Genomic DNA, 17,529 nt, shown 5'->3' on the forward strand with positions numbered 1-17,529 from the left:
GCTTTGGGCTTGTGTTGCAGCCAGTGGCACGGGAAACATTTACTGGTAGAGGGAAGAATGAATTCAATTAAATACTAGCAAATTCTGGAAGTAAACATCACACCGTCTGTAAAAAAGCTGAAGATGAAAAGAGGATTGCTTCTACAACAGGATAACAAACCTAAACACACCTCAAAATCCACAATGGACTACCTCAAGAGGTGCAAGCTGAAGGTTTTGCCATGGCCCTCACAGTCCCCTGACCTAAACATCATCGAGAATCTGTGGATAGACCTCAAAAGAGCAGTGCATGCAAGATGGTCCAAGAATCTCACAGAACTAGGAGCCTTTTGCAAGGAAGAATGGGTGAAAATCCCCCAAACAAGAATTGAAAGACTTAGCTGACTACAAAAAGCATTTACAAACTGTGATACTTGCCAAAGGGGGTGTTACTAAGTATTGTCACGCAGGATGCCCAAACTTTTGTGTTGGGCCCTTATCCTTTTTTGTTATTTTGAAACTGTAAAAGATGGAAATAAAAAAGTTTTCTTGCTAAAAATATTAAAGAAATGTGTCACCTTTAACTTTATGCCTTTTGGAAATCAGTTCATCGTTTACTTGTTTAGCTATTCACAGTAACAGAAATTTTGACCAGGGGTGCCCAGGCTTTTGCATGCCACAGTATTTCCCATCAAGATGATGGTCAGAACATCAAATAAGGTGACAATCCCCTGAATGGTCAATTGACTAATAAACTGACACAGGTAAGAGGGGAAGGTGTTTCACAAACCTAGCAGCAAACAGACAAGTCAAGATGGCACCTGCAAACAATGCTCCTCCAGTCGCCATCTTCTGGATAGATCATGAAACCATATACTTCCCTCCATTTATGTCTTTTACATTTGTTTTCACCTTGAATGTGATTCTGGTACCGTTGGAGCCTGTGATTTGCAGGTTGGGGATCTTTTGGGTGTTTTAATGTTCTACAGTCTTGGAGGGGATTCCGGCAGGCAGAAGCCGTGTGTGGGAACTGTGGCGAGAAGGCTGTGAGCTGATATTTGACTCCATTTTGCCAATTTAACCTTCCATTGTTCACCGATTAAAGTGACAAGGGAGATTGAAATGCTGGTGAGGTCACTCTGCTATAGAAAGGGGAAACTGTATTTTTAAATCGCTGGTGAGGTCACTCTGCTACGGAGAGGGAGAATATCGCCTAGGTTTTCTGTGTTTTGGATGTAGTCTTGGACTGGGCACTTCTTTTTATTCTTATGGTCTTTTTGCATTCTGTGTTTTGCCCAATCTTTTGCGTTTTTTTGTGTTCAGGAGAGACTGATTTGGGGGTTGATGTGCCTGCACTATTTTTGTTCATTTTTTTGTGCAGGAGGAGGGATTTGGGGAGATTGAAAATAATGCTGCCTTTCTTTTCTTTCTTGGTTTCCTGTCTATCTAGAGAAGAAGAATTTCGGAGTTGTATACTTCAGGTCAAGTTCAATAATTATGACATCAAAGATAAGATGAAGGTCACCAGCTTACTAGTGCTACACTTGTGGAAAAATGTGAATACCTTGGAGAGGGTGCTGAAGAGATTCAACAAAACAATATCAGTTATTTTTTGCAGCCTGTTGTAGATGTAGTTTTTTTTCTCCTTGGAAGATGAGCAGTTTGTGAGGATGTATTTAGAATCATGAAGATTATAGACGGAATAAATGGAGATAAATTATTCCTGTTTGTCAAAAAGTTAAGAGAACTGGCAGACATAGAATGAAGTTGAGTGGCAAAGAACCAAAAGTGACTAGTGCTGTGCTGTAGGGATTGGTGATGGGTCTATTGCTGTTTGTCATTTATATTAATGATTTGGATGATAATATGGTAAACTGGATCAACAAATTTACAGAATACACCAAGATTGGAGGAGCAGTGGATGGTGAGGAAAGCTGTCAAAGCTTGCAATAGGATCTGGACCAGCTGGAAAATTGGCCACTCTTCAGCCCACTTCCATAATTGATCAGAACCTGTGCATTCACATTCAAATCTTCAATATAAATAACGAATAACAAGGGTCCCAACGCTGATAATTGTGGCACACCTCTAGTCATCAGCCTCCATTCTGAGAAACAAACTTCAACTGCAATCATCTGCTTCCTATCTCTGACATAATTTAAATCCACCTAACTATTGCATCCTAGATGCTATGGGACCTAACCTTCCAAAGGCCTTGCTAAAATCCAAATGGACAACCACCACCCTACCCTTATTTACCTTGTCGATCATCTCTACAAAAAACTAAGATTTCCATAAAGCACCACTTCCCATACACAATGACTCCTCCAAATCAGACCACGTCTATCCAAATGCTGGTAGGTCCTTTCCTTTAGGATTCTCTCCAGAAACTTCCAGACTACTGATGTCAGGCTGACCGTGCTAAACAACGGAACAACATTAGGTACCTTCAGGTCTTTAGCAATTTTACCATTGGTTAACAATGAAGCAAATACTTCCACAAGGGCTTCCACAATTTCTGCTCTAGCCTCCAGCTGCTTGTATTTGACATCTTATATTGGCCTGCAATATAATTCAGAAAATACTAACTGACTATCCCCTTTCTTCACGCAATCTGTGGACGCTATGGTTAATTATCTTAGCATCTCTCTCAGCCTGAGGTATTCTTCCTGGGAGGTTAAACAAAGCTAGACTCCACTAGCCATATCAGTTTTATTGTATCTACCTAGGACTTAAAAAGACATATTGCTTATGAACTGTAACCATCCGTCACTTAATAATAGCTCAGCCAAACAATCAAAAAAGATCAACTCCCCCCCCCATCTGTAACTTGCTCACATAATTAAAATAATTATTTCAACTAGTAGAAACCTACAGAAAGAAACAATAAATTCATCAAGTGTATAATTTGAATACACTGACTATAGAAATTTTAATAGGATTCAAATATCAGTTTCATTGGAGATCTTACTGAATGGCGAAGCAGGCTTAATGGACCAGATGGCCTACTCCTGCCCCTATTTCTTATGTTCTTACTTTGGCAATAGAACGTCACCAATAAAAAAATCATTGTGAGCAATGTTAGCAATAAATAACACATGCTACCCAAGTTCCAGTTAACTGTTTAATGACTCCTAGCCTCCACCATATCACAGATCTTCCCACCATCTCTTCTCCAATTCTGTTCTGCATTTCTTCATCTCCGGTATCTTCCAGTCTTGTTGTGAAAGCAATTATTTGAAATCTCAAATACAAGGCCCTTATAAAGACATTCAAAGGGAAAGAGTGATAAATTCCGAGATTGGGCATGGATTAGAAGAGATTAAATAACTGATGTTAAAATGTCTTAATATTTCAAGCTGTTTTGAATTCATCCAAGTAAACTTTGTCATTCAAGGAGGAGGATTCTGGGGCTTGAGTGAGAGGGTGGTACTGGTGGGGGGCAACCAATCTCTCTTTAGGCAGAGAATCTGTAAGCAGAATGAATACTTCAATAATTGGTAGTATTGCTGAGTGTGGTGGCATTTGAACAGGTGCATGGATAGCAACGGTTTAGAGGGATATATCACAAATGCAGGCAGATGGGATGAGCTTAGGTGGGCATCTTGGGGAACATGGATGAGTTGATGGAGAAGCATTTAATAGAATTTGTTCTAACTGCCTTGATTTGCTTTCTTATACAGCTCTTGTAGACCACTGGTAGAGCGACATAATAGCCAAGAAACAAGCCATACAGAATGAGAAAGAAGACATGCACACACTATGCATTCCTCAATATCACTTAGTTAACAAATGTCCAACAAGGTTAAAGCCTATGTACACCATGCGAGTACAAAGACTAAGATCTGGGGCTCCATGCTGTCTCTTTGATGTGAAGAATGTAAAAGCTGCAGAGAGAGAGACAAGAGCTTCAGTCCCAAGATTCACAGCAGAGTGTTGCAAGGTTTCCCTGTTTCATGCTTCAGTGAAGCAAACCTAGTTGGTTGCAGCTCGCACTAATCTAAAACATTAACTCAATTCCTCTGTCCGACATGCTGCCTGACTTGCTGATTGTTCCCATCATTTTGTATTTTTATTTAAGGCACACATAAATGTGGGAAAAATACTCAATGTTTACTTGGTTTTCAAGTGTAAGTTTTTCAAGTTGTGCTAATGCATTTTCAACCTCAGGCTCCCAGTGATGGTGAATATTAATACTTTTTTGCTTTCCAATCAAAATGGCAAAAAGCCAGATTTGAATTCCTTTTTGTGTCTCGCAAACTTTTAAAATCATACTCCATTAAGGAAACCTTGAGCAGTACTACTAGGTGCATTGGAGCACCAGAAAGTATTTGACAATAAAAGGGAAGAAAAGCAGTGTTTTATACATATACATACATATATATATCAATTCCTGAATCAGGCTATCAGCTACGTGATAAATCTGTGAGTTATTCCTTGATTCTGAGTGCACCTTGTGTTTTGCCCTTCATAAAATACATCTTACTTTACTGAGGGAAAGTCTGAACTAATTTAAAGTAAACAATCAAAAAAACATTTCTGCTTCCTTCACATTCTGCTCCTAGTATGGACAAACAGACTAATCTTTCAGTCATTAGGCTTCCGCAGCTGATAAACCTCAGAGCAAAGTAAAATACTGCCTCACTACTTCTAATCCTTCTACAATGTACAAAAAAATGAAAAACTTTCCACTGAAAAATATTTCTCAGGATTTTAATTAAGTTAAGAAAAGGTACCATTTTCCTGAGAATTAATTCCAACTTAATGACTTCTATCTCTCTCCCTTCCTCTTCAACCTCCTTGTGCAATGTTGCTAGCATAAGGGACCAACTCGAAGCAGAATATATGGGACAAGTGCATTTATTTAAAGGTCAGCTCTAAATCCAAGCTGTTTTATTGCAACTCTGTCATCCCAATGACCTTTCACGGATTCATTCTCTTTGCTGCGAAGAAGCTTATTTTCATTTATGTCACATTAAAGAAAGGAAAGGAAAAATGAAGAACAATCACTTTGGTGGCATAGCTTGTCCCTGAAAATAAACAAGGAATATAAACTCATTGTACACTATAAATTCAAGAAAAATAACATCACCCGCAGTGGCATCTCACTTCATCTAATTTATATCTTTTATCTATTTATTTGAATCCTTTTAAGCTGTGTTTAAAAATTTTTACGTACATTTGTTTCTAAAGTTAAACTACAGACTTAAATCATGATCCAACCAGAATAACACAGTCATATATGTCCTACCGTTTGGAGTGATAACCTCAGTTTTTCTGATCTCTCCTTGCTTCTTACATTCTATACTTGCATAGTCGATTTTGTTGTAAAGAATCTGTAAGTGGATTCTTTCTCTGTGGGTTTTTTTTTGTGCCTTGGTTAATATCCCTTAGAAAATGATTTGAGGCTCCCCAGATAACATTTAATTATTTACATTAATTATGAACAAGTGCTACACATGCCCTTACACTTCCTCCCTTACCACCATTCAGGGCCCCAGACAGTCCTTCCAGGTGAGGTGACACTTTACCTGTGAGTCGACTGGGCTGATATACTGTGTCCGGTGCTCCTGATGTGGCCTTTTATATATTGGCGAGACCCGACGCAGACTGGGAGACTGCTTTGCTGAACATCTACGCTCTGTCCGCCAGAGAAAGCAGGATCTCCCAGTGGCCACACATTTTAATTCCACATCCCATTCCCATTCTGACATGTCCATCCACGGCCTCCTCTACTGTAAAGATGAAGCCACACTCAGGTTGGAGGAACAACACCTTATATTCCGTCTGGGTAGCCTCCAACCTGATGGCATGAACATCAACTTCTCTAACTTCTGCTAATGCCCCACCTCCCCCTCGTACCCCATCTGTTATTTATTTTTATACACACTTTCTTTCTCTCACTCTCCTTTTCCTCCCTCTGTCCCTCTGACTATTCCCCTTGCCCATCCTCTGGGTCGCCCCCCCCATCTTTCTTCCCGGACCTCCTGTCCCATGATCCTTTCGTATCCCCTTTGCCAATCACCTGTCCAGCTCTTGGCTCCATCCCTCCCCCTCCTGTCTTCTCCTATCATTTTGGATCTCCCCCTCCCCCTCCCACTTTCAAATCTCTTACTAGCTCTTCCCTCAGTTAGTCCTGACAAAGGGTCTCGGCCTGAAATGTCGACTGTACCTCTTCCTAGAGATGCTGCCTGGCCTGCTGCGTTCATCAGCAACTTTGATGTGTGTTGCTTTAATTATTTACATATTTGTGCTCCCGGTATAAGTTTCTTTAACTCGATTTGATTCTTACTTTTTAGATTTGCATAGATGACTTTTTTGTTACTAACATATTGCATATCCCCTCAAAATAAAAATTCATTTTCTATATTCCCTTACATCAAAAAAGGCCATCATCTGTTCTGATTCATAGAGCAATCCCATTCTATCAATAATTTTCCCTGTAACCTGTACTTCCCACATTCTCATTAAATCTCTCCAGTCTCTAGCTTGCAGTTGCTGATTTACCTTCTAACCTGCATGTGCTTGGTGTGTTAGGGGGAACAGGAGCACCAGACAAAACTTATGTGATCACAGGGAGAACAGTAAATTGTCCTCCTGTGAATTGCCCCAAGTGTGTAGGTTATTCTCGTGTGTCAGTGACAGGGGTGTTCCCCGAGTTTGTAGGTGAAGGGGGTTCCCGAGTGTGTAGGTGAAGGGGGTTCCCGAGGGTGTAGGTGAAGGGGGTTCCCGAGGGTGTAGGTGAAGGGGATATCCCTACTGTGTAGGTGACGGCAGTGCCCCGAAAATCCGGTGATTAGGGAGATTTGATGAAAATATAGGATGAATAAAATGGGATAGTAGAATCAACAAGTGCAGTCCCAATGGGCTGAAGGAACTGTTTCTCTGCTGTATAACTCATTGACTCTAAATATATGCTATTCCTGAAAGATTACCAACATCTTGTAGTGGAAGTTAATCTGGATCCATTAAGACTTCTGTCATAAAATCCATGGGTGTGTAGAAAATGAATTTTGTGAGATTCAACTCACAATTACCTGTGCTTACTACATAAAATCCACAACCAAACAATAAATTTTACTTGGTGCCAAAACAGATGCCACTTTAACACGGGCAACCTGTAGATATCCTGGTTGTTTCAACATTTTGTTTTCCCTGAATGTATAAATTAGGATCTTATTTCTGCCCAATACTGAATTTGCATTCAAATGATCCTACACTAAATTTACTCAGATTTCTACCAGACAGTGAGCAGTTTAAGGAACAAAAATAATCTTATGTTGTGAGTGTTAATACTCTCCAAACCAGGCTGCATTCTAGTGAACTTCCTCTGCACTCTCTCAAAAGGCTCTACATCCATCCTATAATGTGGTAACCAGAACTGCACACAATAACCAAGATTTTGCACACCTACAGCTCGACTTCCTTACTTTTATACTCACTGCCCTGACTGATGAAGGCAAGCATGCCATGTGCCTCCTTTACCAGCCTATCTACAACTCTCTCTCCTTGTGCGACATTTTCAGGGAGCTGTGGATTTGCACCTCTTAGTACATCAGTACATTAATAATTCTATGGATTCCACCATTTAATGTCAATTGTGACTAGTCACCATCTCCTAGAATATCCAGTCTTATCCTAGAGCATAAGACCATTGGAGCCAGGAGCAGAGCTGGGTCATTCAGCCCACTGAGCTTGCTCTACCATTCCGTCAGGACTCAGTGCCCACTACTATCTGTGGTAATGAATTCCACAGATTCAACACTCTCTGGCTAAAGACATTCCTTCTCATCTCTGTACTAAAGGGACGTCCTTGCACTCACACCCTCCCACCACCACCACTACCCTTCATTCTTCTAAACTTCTGTGAGTACAGGAGTCCTCAAATGTCAATCCTTTCATTCCTGGGATCATTCTCGTACACCTCCTCTGGATTCTTTCCAATGCCAGCAAATCCTTTCCTTGATATGGAGCCCTAAAATGACTTGCAATACTCCACATGTGGTCTGACTAACGCCCTTTAAACCCTTAGCATTATATCCTTGCTTTTATCTTCTCATCCTCTTGAATATGGAGACTGACACACTGATGTTCTCTGGCGTACATGAACAAGTACAAGGTGATAGGGAAGGGGTGTTAGATGGGATCCGAGAAAGAATTTTTACACACAGAGATTGCTTGAATCCTGAATGTGCGGCACAAGGAGGCTGTGGATGGAGATACTCTCACAAGTTTTAAGGAACATCTAGCTATGCGGCTAAATTGCTAAGGCATTGAAGGCTAGGGGTCAAATGCAGGTAAACAGAATTCGATACTCAGCATGGACACTGTTAGGAGGAAGGGCTGTTTCTGTGCTGTGTGGCTCCTGAACTCTTTGATGTTTTCTCTGCCCTCTATGCTGTCAGATAATCTTCATGCACTCATGACCACCTCAGACTGACTATCCTCCCAGGTAAGGTTTCTGGACAGAGTAAGTCACTGGTCCTGAAGGCAATATCCTCGGCTGAGGTGTTTTCTTTATTTTACTCTAGCCATGATCACTTGTGATTAGAACTTCTGCTTTGATCCTATAATAAATTTTGCTCTGCCCCACCATTACCTGAGCTAGGAGGACTTCAACACGTTCCACCATAAGTACAGTCTTTCTGAGACTATGTTAGCCTTTTGATACAATCTTAACATTACATGGTCACAATGGAGTTACCTTTTGGGATTGGGGGATTAGGAATGCTGTAACAATGGAGCAGTACAGTTCCAATGGTTTAGCCTTCAAATAAAACAAAACACAAATCTTAACGAACATTACAGGGGTAAGATGTTAATTCCACGACTCTCCAACACCTCCTCTCCTTCCTTGGATGCTCTGTCTTTATTTTCTTTGCTTATTATCAGAGCCTGAATTAAATTTGCTACTGCAATAGTAAATTATCATTCTGTAACAAGCCAGTCCTAATGACTTGCAGTGAGGTTTCTTTCACGTGAAGTTATTTTGTGTTCCATTGCACACTGAAGTGCTGTTTTAATTGATTTTACCTCAACGGCTATCTGACCACTTTGCACTTCCGAAGAGTTTTGGAATGAATCCAGACACGTTGAGCCTGAGAGGGCCTTGTGAATTCCATCGATTTTGTGGGTAATCAAAAACCCAGGGGCTCAGACGGAAAGGGCAAAAGCACAGGAGCAAAGAGGAAGTTATCTAAGTTGATGCCCATTAGCCCCACCCTGTATATTTTCTATTTAATCAAGCTTTTTAGGTCCTCTCTGGCCATTCGAGGAAATTAAACTGTAGTTAAGTCTAGGTACATGGACCACAACCAGCCTTTACTGTACAGCTTCCTGTCCATGTTATTGAATGTAAAATTAGCCATGTTCTTCCTGCAACTATGACCATCTGCTTAGGCAGGGCTACAACGTTCCAAAATACGAGTTGATTACAGAAATCCTCACTGTCCACTGAGATGATCATATAAAAAAAATAAGCTCCCTGGAATAAGTGTATTCCAAGCATATTTGGATGGTTCATAACTATATTGAGAAACCTTTTCATCTCTGGGATCCAAAAGTTCCCTCCTTCCATTACCTGAAGAGTACCTCTTACAAATGTACTATGCTTTCAGCTTGTCTCAATAAAAAAGGGCTTGAGGAATTTCAGAAACGCACATGTTCTGGTATTTTGTAATGAATTGATTTGTACGAACAGTACACAGACAAGTTTTACACTGTACCTTGGTACATGAGACAATAATAAAAAAATTCCAGTTCCAATTCCAATTCCCAAACTCTCTTCCTCAAAGAATAGCAGCAGAAGAATATTTGAAAATTTTATGCAAAAGTTGGCAGATTGTTCACAAGTGAGGGTTCGAAAAGTTACTGGAGGTAGGTTGGAATGTGAAACTGGGTTTAGAATCTGATCAGTTGTGATCTTGTTAAATTGAAAATGAGGTTTGAAGAATCTGATGAATTATCTTGATCTGAATTTGCTTTGTGCTCACATACATCAGAATCATACTAGACAATTGAAGGAACAATTACACTTAAAAACACAAAATATAAAAAGGAGAGGACAGACTAGCAGCCTGTGCTAAGACATCCATTGTGTTAACCTGGTGCGGCAACTGTAACATGATATTACTGCTACTTTGGTCAAAAGTTGAAATTTCCATGCCCTTACTTAACCTTGTTATGAGATGCAAGGATCAATTATTAGCCAACAAATTGTTCTGGGCTAATTACCCCCTTCCCATGAACTAATGGAAATACACAGAAATAATGCATGTATCGATATCATATGTTGATCTGTCTCCTGGTTAAATCATCATCTGAACACATTTCTGTTATGTTTTGTAACTCAAAAACATCAAACTAAATGAAAGCAAAAACATGAAGCCAGGCTATCTTGTGCATGTTAGCTTCATTTTTACTTTTAGCGGACGCACACGTATGAAGTGGTGGCATGATTATGTATGCCATTCATGTACTTTTACATATAACTTGTAATGAATTATTTAAATAAAAAAGAATGCTTAATCAAACAATGTATTTACAATATTACTCAAATATTACTGAAATATAAAATAGGCACCACTCCTTCCCGCTGAGTTATAAACTCCAACTCAATGCAGAATACAACTCAACTTATGTACAGAATTTCAATCTCTGAAAAACAATTGTAGGTTATGGGGCCTCCTCCATGTTGATTGTAGAAGTTGACTCTGGGACTGTAGGAAGTGCTTCTGATAGCCCTGATCACCTTCCTTCTCTAACAATTGACTCTGCTGTCCCCAACTGACAGCGATGTGTCATCTCCAGACAATATCAGACGCAATATCCACTGAGTAGGACAGTGGTCTATTTCTGACCTTAATCTTTCCAAGTACCCGCTTTTGATCATCTCTGTAGTCCAGGAGTGCAACATCAAACCTCCTTTTTTGAGGAGCCATCAATTTGTCTCTGCTGTTTGTCCTGCATACTCCTGAGACTGGGTTTAAGGAGATACAAGTGAAAACACAAGGGATGACCCAGGAACAGCATAGCTGATGAGTTGTTGGTTGTGCAGTGTGCTACATTGTGGCGTGCAAGGAGGACAGCGGTGAGCTTCTGATTCAGTGTCAGTGTTTTGTGTTCTGCTGACATTGATCTCAGTGTGCTCTTTAGACTATGATAAACCATCTCACTAAGCCATTTGTAGCTCGATGTGTAGATGTAATATGATTTATCCCATTCATTTTCAGGAATGATTGAAACTGCTAAACAAAAAACTCGTGTCCATTATCATTGAATAACTGTTCTGGAACACTAGTCCCTGAGAAGAGGCTTCTCAATGCATCAACAGTGTGCATGGCTGTAGTGAAAGCTATTGGGAACACTCCTGGCCACTTTGTAGTTGCGTCCACTGCTACCAAGAAATTTGTGCCGGTGAACGGTCCAGCAAAATCCACATGAATCCTTCGCCAGGGCAATGCAGGCCATTCTCAGGGATGAAGAGGCACTGCTCTTGGCATCTTCTGGGCATATTGGCAAGCTGCTCGATCTCCTGATCTGTCCCAGAACCAACACTTGGAACCAACACTTTTATTTTGTCCATCCTAGATGATCAGCATGTAGCTCCTCCAACACATAGCTTGGATGGTAAAACAACTCTCAATCCCCACACAAGGGAATCTCGGTCAAGGAGCAAGTTCATCCCAATACTGGTAAAAATGAGGGAACTGGGGTTTCTGTTACACATTCCAGCCATTTTGGTTGTCGTGTAGATCTGAGACAGTGTGGGGCCTTTTCTGCTTACCCTTTGAATCATCTCTGCCAAAATAGGGAGACCTTTGATTTGCATTAGGGAGAATATGTCCAGAGGAGTGTCCACTTCTGTAAATTCTGTACAAAGCCAGGATGGCTTCTGTACATTAGTTTCATTTTTACTTTTAGTGAGATGCACACTTATCTCCTGGTGGTATGATGATCTATACCATTCACATACTTTTACATATAACCTATAATGAATTACTTAAATAAACAAGAATGCTTAATCAAACAATATATTTACAATATTACTCAAATATAACTGAAATATTAAATACACAACTATTTCTATGATTTGAGAGTATGTTTTTTTACTTCTGTGAGAGGCTAGAATATCTTTTCCAGTGATAACATAGTCCAATATCACATTAATTAGCAGGCATATTACACTCAATTATCCTTGTTGATATCAGCTATAGATTAAACCAGTTTGTAATTTTAATACTATATTTTTCATATATATACACACTCACTATAGTAGATTGGTTCATGTAGGTATTATGAAACTGACCTTTGACCGATCAATCTGATTGGCTCCTAACTCAAGTAGTTTTTCCACAATTGCCAATTTATTTTCCCGAACAGCAATCAAAAGTGGGGTTAGACCAGATTCCTACAAATCAAAATACAATAAAGTATCTATAAAAGCCAGTTTATTTGATATGTAATTTCATGAAAGTTAGTGTCATTAAGTTCAAGTCACAATGTCAATGGCTGTTCTTTCCAGAGGTAGATAGTCCATCAGCTAGAATCCTACTAAGAATTCCACAACTATCATCAGTGTTGCAGGATTAGGAAAGCTCAAGCAATCAGCACTCCCAACTCTGGTTGTCATGGAACCCATGCTGAAAGTAGGTTCAGAGAGCATTGTGTTCCTCCATGATATTTCTGCTGGCACTCATTGTTCCTACTTACACACGAGGATTGAATGAGCACTTGGGTACAGGCAATAAGGAACATAAGACCTTAAGACATAGGAACAGTGTTCAGCCATTCAGCTGATCGAGTTTGCTCCACCAGTCCATCATAGCTGATTTAATTTCTGTCTCAAACCCATTCTCCTGCCTTCTCATGTAACCTTTAATGCCCTTCACCAATCAACCCCTGCTTCTAATATACTCAATGACTTGGCCTCTACCGTTGTCTGTGGCAATGAATTCCAGAGTTTCACAACTGGCTAAAGAAATTTCTCCTCATCTCTGTTCTCTAAATGTATATCATTCTATTCTGAGGTTGTGTTCTTTAGTCCTAGACTCTCACGCTATTGGGAAACATCCTCTCCACATCCATTCCATTTGCCCTTTCAATATTCAGTAGGCTTCAATGAGATCTCTCCTCATTCTCCTAAACTCTAGTGAATACAGGCCGAGTGCCATCAAATGCTATTCATATGGGAACACTTTTCTTCCCTGGTATCATTCTTGCACACCTCTTCTGGACCTTCTCCAATGCCAGCACATCCTTCTGTACATATAATAGACAATAGACAATAGACAATAGGTGCAGGAGTAGGCCACTTGGCCCTTCAAGCCAGCACTGCCATTCACTGTGATCATGGCTGATCATCCACAATCAATATCCAGTTCCTGCCTTATCCCCATAACCTTTGATTCCGCTATCTTTAAGAGCTCTATCCTTCTCTTTCTTGAAAGCATCCAGAGACTCGGCCTCCACACCCTTCTGGGGCAGAGCATTCCATATATCCACCACTCTCTGGGTGAAAAAGTTTTTCCTCAACTCAGTTCTAAATGGCCTACCCCTTATTCTTAAACTGTGACCCCTGGTTCTGGACTCACCCATTAGCACGAACATGCTTAATAATCTTATATGTTTCAATAAGATCCTCTCTCAGCCTTCTAAATTCCAGAGTATACAAGCCCAGTCTCTCCAATCTTTCGACATATGACAGTCACACCATCCCGGGAATTAACCTTGTGAACCTACGCTGCACTCCCTCAATAGCAAGAATGTCCTTCCTCAAATTTGGAGACCAAAACTGCACACAGTACTCCAGGTGTGGTATCATCAGGGCCCTGTACAGCTGCAGAAGGACCTCTTTGCTCTTATACTCAATTCCCCTTGTTATGAAGGCCAGCATGCCATTAGCTTTCTTCACTGCCTGCTGTACTTGCATGCTTGCTTTCAGTGACTGATGTACAAGAACACCTAAATCTCGTTGCGCTTCCCCTTTTCCTAACTTGACTCCATTTAGATAATAATCTGCCTTCCCGTTCTTACCACCAAAGTGGATAACCTCACATTTATCCACATTAAACTGCATCTGCCATGCATCTGCCCACTCAACCAGCCTGTCCAAGTCACCCTGCATTCTCATAACATCCTCCTCACATTTCACACTGCCACCCAGCTTTGTGTCATCGGCAAATTTGCTAATGTTACTTTTAATTCCCTCATCTAAATCATTAATATATATTGTAAACAGCTGCGGTCCCAGCACTGATCTCTGCGGTACCCCACTGGTCACCGCCTGCCATTCCAAAAGGAACCCATTAATTGCTACTCTTTGTTTTCTGTCAGCCAGCCAATTTTCAATCCATGTCAGTACTCTGCCCCCAATACCATGTGCCCTAATTTTGCCCACTAATCTCCTATGTGGGACTTTATCAAAGGCTTTCTGAAAGTCCAGGTACACTACATCCACTGGCTCTCCCTTGTCCATTTTCATAGTTACATCCTCAAAAAGTTCCAGAAGATTAGTCAAGCACGATTTCCCCTTCATAAATCCATGCTGACTCGGACCAATCCTGTTACTACTATCCAGATGTGTCGTAATTTCATCTTTTATAATTGACTCCAACACCTTTCCCACCACCGACGTCAGGCTAACCGGTCTATAATTCCCTGTTTTCTCTCTTCCTCCCTTCTTGAAGAGAGGAACAACATTAGCCACCCTCCAATCCACAGGAACTGATCCTGAATCTATAGAACATTGGAAAATGATTACCAATGCGTCCACGATTTCTAAAGCCACCTCCTTAAGTACCCTGAGATGCAGACCATCAGGTTCACAACACTGTACCCCAAATACATTCTGAAATACCTTATAACTACCTCACTATATTCTTGTTTCATATTCTAGAAATCTGTATTGAGGTGTTTAAAATAAATACAGGAGCTGAAAGGATTAAAATAGAGAAAAAATTTCTGACACGGTTATGTCGAGGCCAAGGGAGCATAATTTTAGCAGTGAGTTTATGCAAGGGCCTATGTCACTTTTGTAAGAAATAGTTAAGAATTAAATTGAGACTCTTTGTTGAAGCTAAGTCAATGGAAAATCTCACAATTAGTTACTGACAAAATAAGGTATAGAGGAATGGGATAAATTAATGTGAAGGTGGAACCAGAAATAAGTTACAGGAAAAAAAAAGTTAAACAGTATACATCAGTTCCTATGCATGTCCAAATATCCTCACTTCTCCAATTGAAAATCATCGTATAAACATGAAAATAATTGGGTATAATTTGGACAATGGCAAACACACAACTGTATGGTTAAAATTTTAATTTTAATTAACTTAACTCTCATGCATGCTCATCAAGCAACTGCTATGAGGGAACTGTTATTAGGGAAACTTTCCAGATTTTAGCATGAAAAGTGCTTATGCCATGGAAATTTATAATTTATATTAAAAATAACAAAATAGATAATAGGTCTCCTAGAAAATACAGCTTTTAAAACCACTTAATACATTCTAAATGAATAAAGCTGACTTTATTTCCATTGTGCAGAAAACAACATTATTAATCACAGTATTAAGAGATCCTTTTCTTGAGTGAAGTGCACTCTCTTTCCAGAGCTGGGGAGGGAGAGGATGTGGTGAGCTCATCAGATGGAAGATGCATCCATATTGTGCCTTTAACAATCTTGAGATAGCCCAATGTTCTTTACAACCAATGATATACCCATGTTGTGTAGTCACTGAAGGTATAGGTAGTTTTGCAACCAAGTTTTGACCAAATGATATTTTGTAAAGCAACCATGTGCCAGAACACATGGATAACTCCATTACCAAATCACTATAGAATTATTCCACTTCAGAAAAAAGTGATTTGGTTTCATGGCTGATTCAAAAGTAGACTGGAGAGTATGTCAGGAAGAAGACATCATTCCACATGGGAAATAGTTCTACTATGACATTAGAATTAGTTTCAAAAGCCAAGAAAGGATTACCATATGCAAAAACAAACATTTAATCAAAGCCTATAATCTTAGTCTCTTTGATTTACAATATCAAATTGGATTTTCACAGCTCTTTCAAAGTCACTAAAGGCCACTTTCCCAACGTTACATTCTCTTCTAGTCTCTTTGGTTCCTGTTCTTACATCTTATAAAATTATGCCCATTACAAGACCTGTCCTACTTACACACATTTGACCAATACACCAGAACAAATGGCAGGATATATATTGGTGTCCCCTTTCTGTTGAATTTATTATTAGTTTGTTCTAAAGAATTCCAGAAAAAAATAATCAATCCATTTTAAGTGACCTTGGAGAACGAGAAGTTCCTGATGGGCTTGTTACCTTGGTGACTGCAACCTTGCATTAAGAACAAATTAGTTTCCTTTAACAGGCCGACTGCGCTTCTAGTGAAGTCATTGTACGACTTTTATCTATGGTATTTGTCAGTCAGTTGTCCTTGGGAGCATGCACCTTCCAATTCTAGCGGCTGAAATACGATTTGCTCTTTTTGTTAAAATTCACCCTCCCACCGAAACACAAATATGACTTTGAACCGGAATACCACTGGGGAATTATTGGTTGCCTGTAAGCGAAGCACCCGCAACAATGCCTAGAACGAATGAAAAGTGGGGAGGGAAGAAAAGTCGCTCACTTCGTCCGTGTAAGAGATGTCCTGGTCTCCCTTGTCAATGCTTTTCAAAGCTTGTTCCAGGGCTGTCCATTCTCCTCTGCTCGCCAGCTGTAAAACACGACTGCCTGAACCCGCAGCAGACCCAGAGCTGGTAGAACTCGTCTCGGACATTTTCCCATTTGAGCTGCTCCTCCAGTCCAGAGCTCCACTTTAGAATTGCTCCCCTTTCTCTCAGCCTGGGTTTGTGCCACTGTGTGCCCAGGTAGATGGCGCTGATGGCAATTTTTTTTTTCCCGATTGGCACCAATCCGGACCCTCAGTGTGCTCTCGTTTAACGTTGCTAACTCCGCCTTGGTCCCGTTACCTTGGATTCAGCTTGGACATTAAGGCTGCTTTTCTCCCCCGAGCCTCCGGAAAATTCGCTGTCTGTTTCGACCCCTCCCGAGATTTTAAAAAAATACCAGTTCATTTGAGAATTCAATCTGATAACTTTTTTTAATCTAAAAGTTTCACTCAAAGTTTACCATTTAATAGAGACATTATATTCCATTATAAGCCTCAAACACTGCAGAATTTTCGGAGACACTTTTAATGACATGTTTTATTTTGAAAACAGAAATACTTTTTCAGTAAATTTGATGGAGAGAGTGTTGAATGGTATTTTAAACCTAGTGTTCTATGTAAACGTTACAAAAGGAAAATAAAATTCTTTTATTTTAGCAAATAAAGTATAGATATCACCCAGCTAGAGGAGGTGAAAATGACAGGGTAAACTATAGAGACACAAGACATAAGAGACTCAGATGCAGAAACCTGAAGCATAAAAAAAAACAAAATGCTGGAAGAACTCCGCAGGACAGGTAGCATCTCTGGTGGGGGGAATGTAGAAATGAACTGTTGATTCTGGGTCTTAATTGATC

The 17,529-nt window shown here is 40.1% G+C and overlaps 1 protein-coding gene across 1 annotated transcript in view; it reads right to left on the reverse strand.

The window, feature by feature from the left end:
- The window catches only part of trpn1 (transient receptor potential cation channel, subfamily N, member 1), a 217,428-nt gene extending 200,579 nt beyond the window's left edge, over positions 1 to 16,849 (reverse strand). Inside the window, exons 1-2 of the mRNA XM_072259540.1 lie at positions 16,631 to 16,849; positions 12,287 to 12,388 (exon numbers count right to left, since the gene is read on the reverse strand). Coding sequence (XP_072115641.1) covers positions 12,287 to 12,388; positions 16,631 to 16,780 — 252 coding nt within the window. The 5' untranslated portion in view covers positions 16,781 to 16,849. The remainder of the gene's footprint in view (positions 1 to 12,286; positions 12,389 to 16,630) is intronic.
- Positions 16,850 to 17,529: the final 680 nt, after the last annotated feature.

The sequence above is a fragment of the Mobula birostris genome, chromosome 1, assembly GCF_030028105.1.
Source record: "Mobula birostris isolate sMobBir1 chromosome 1, sMobBir1.hap1, whole genome shotgun sequence".
NCBI lineage: Eukaryota > Metazoa > Chordata > Chondrichthyes > Myliobatiformes > Myliobatidae > Mobula > Mobula birostris.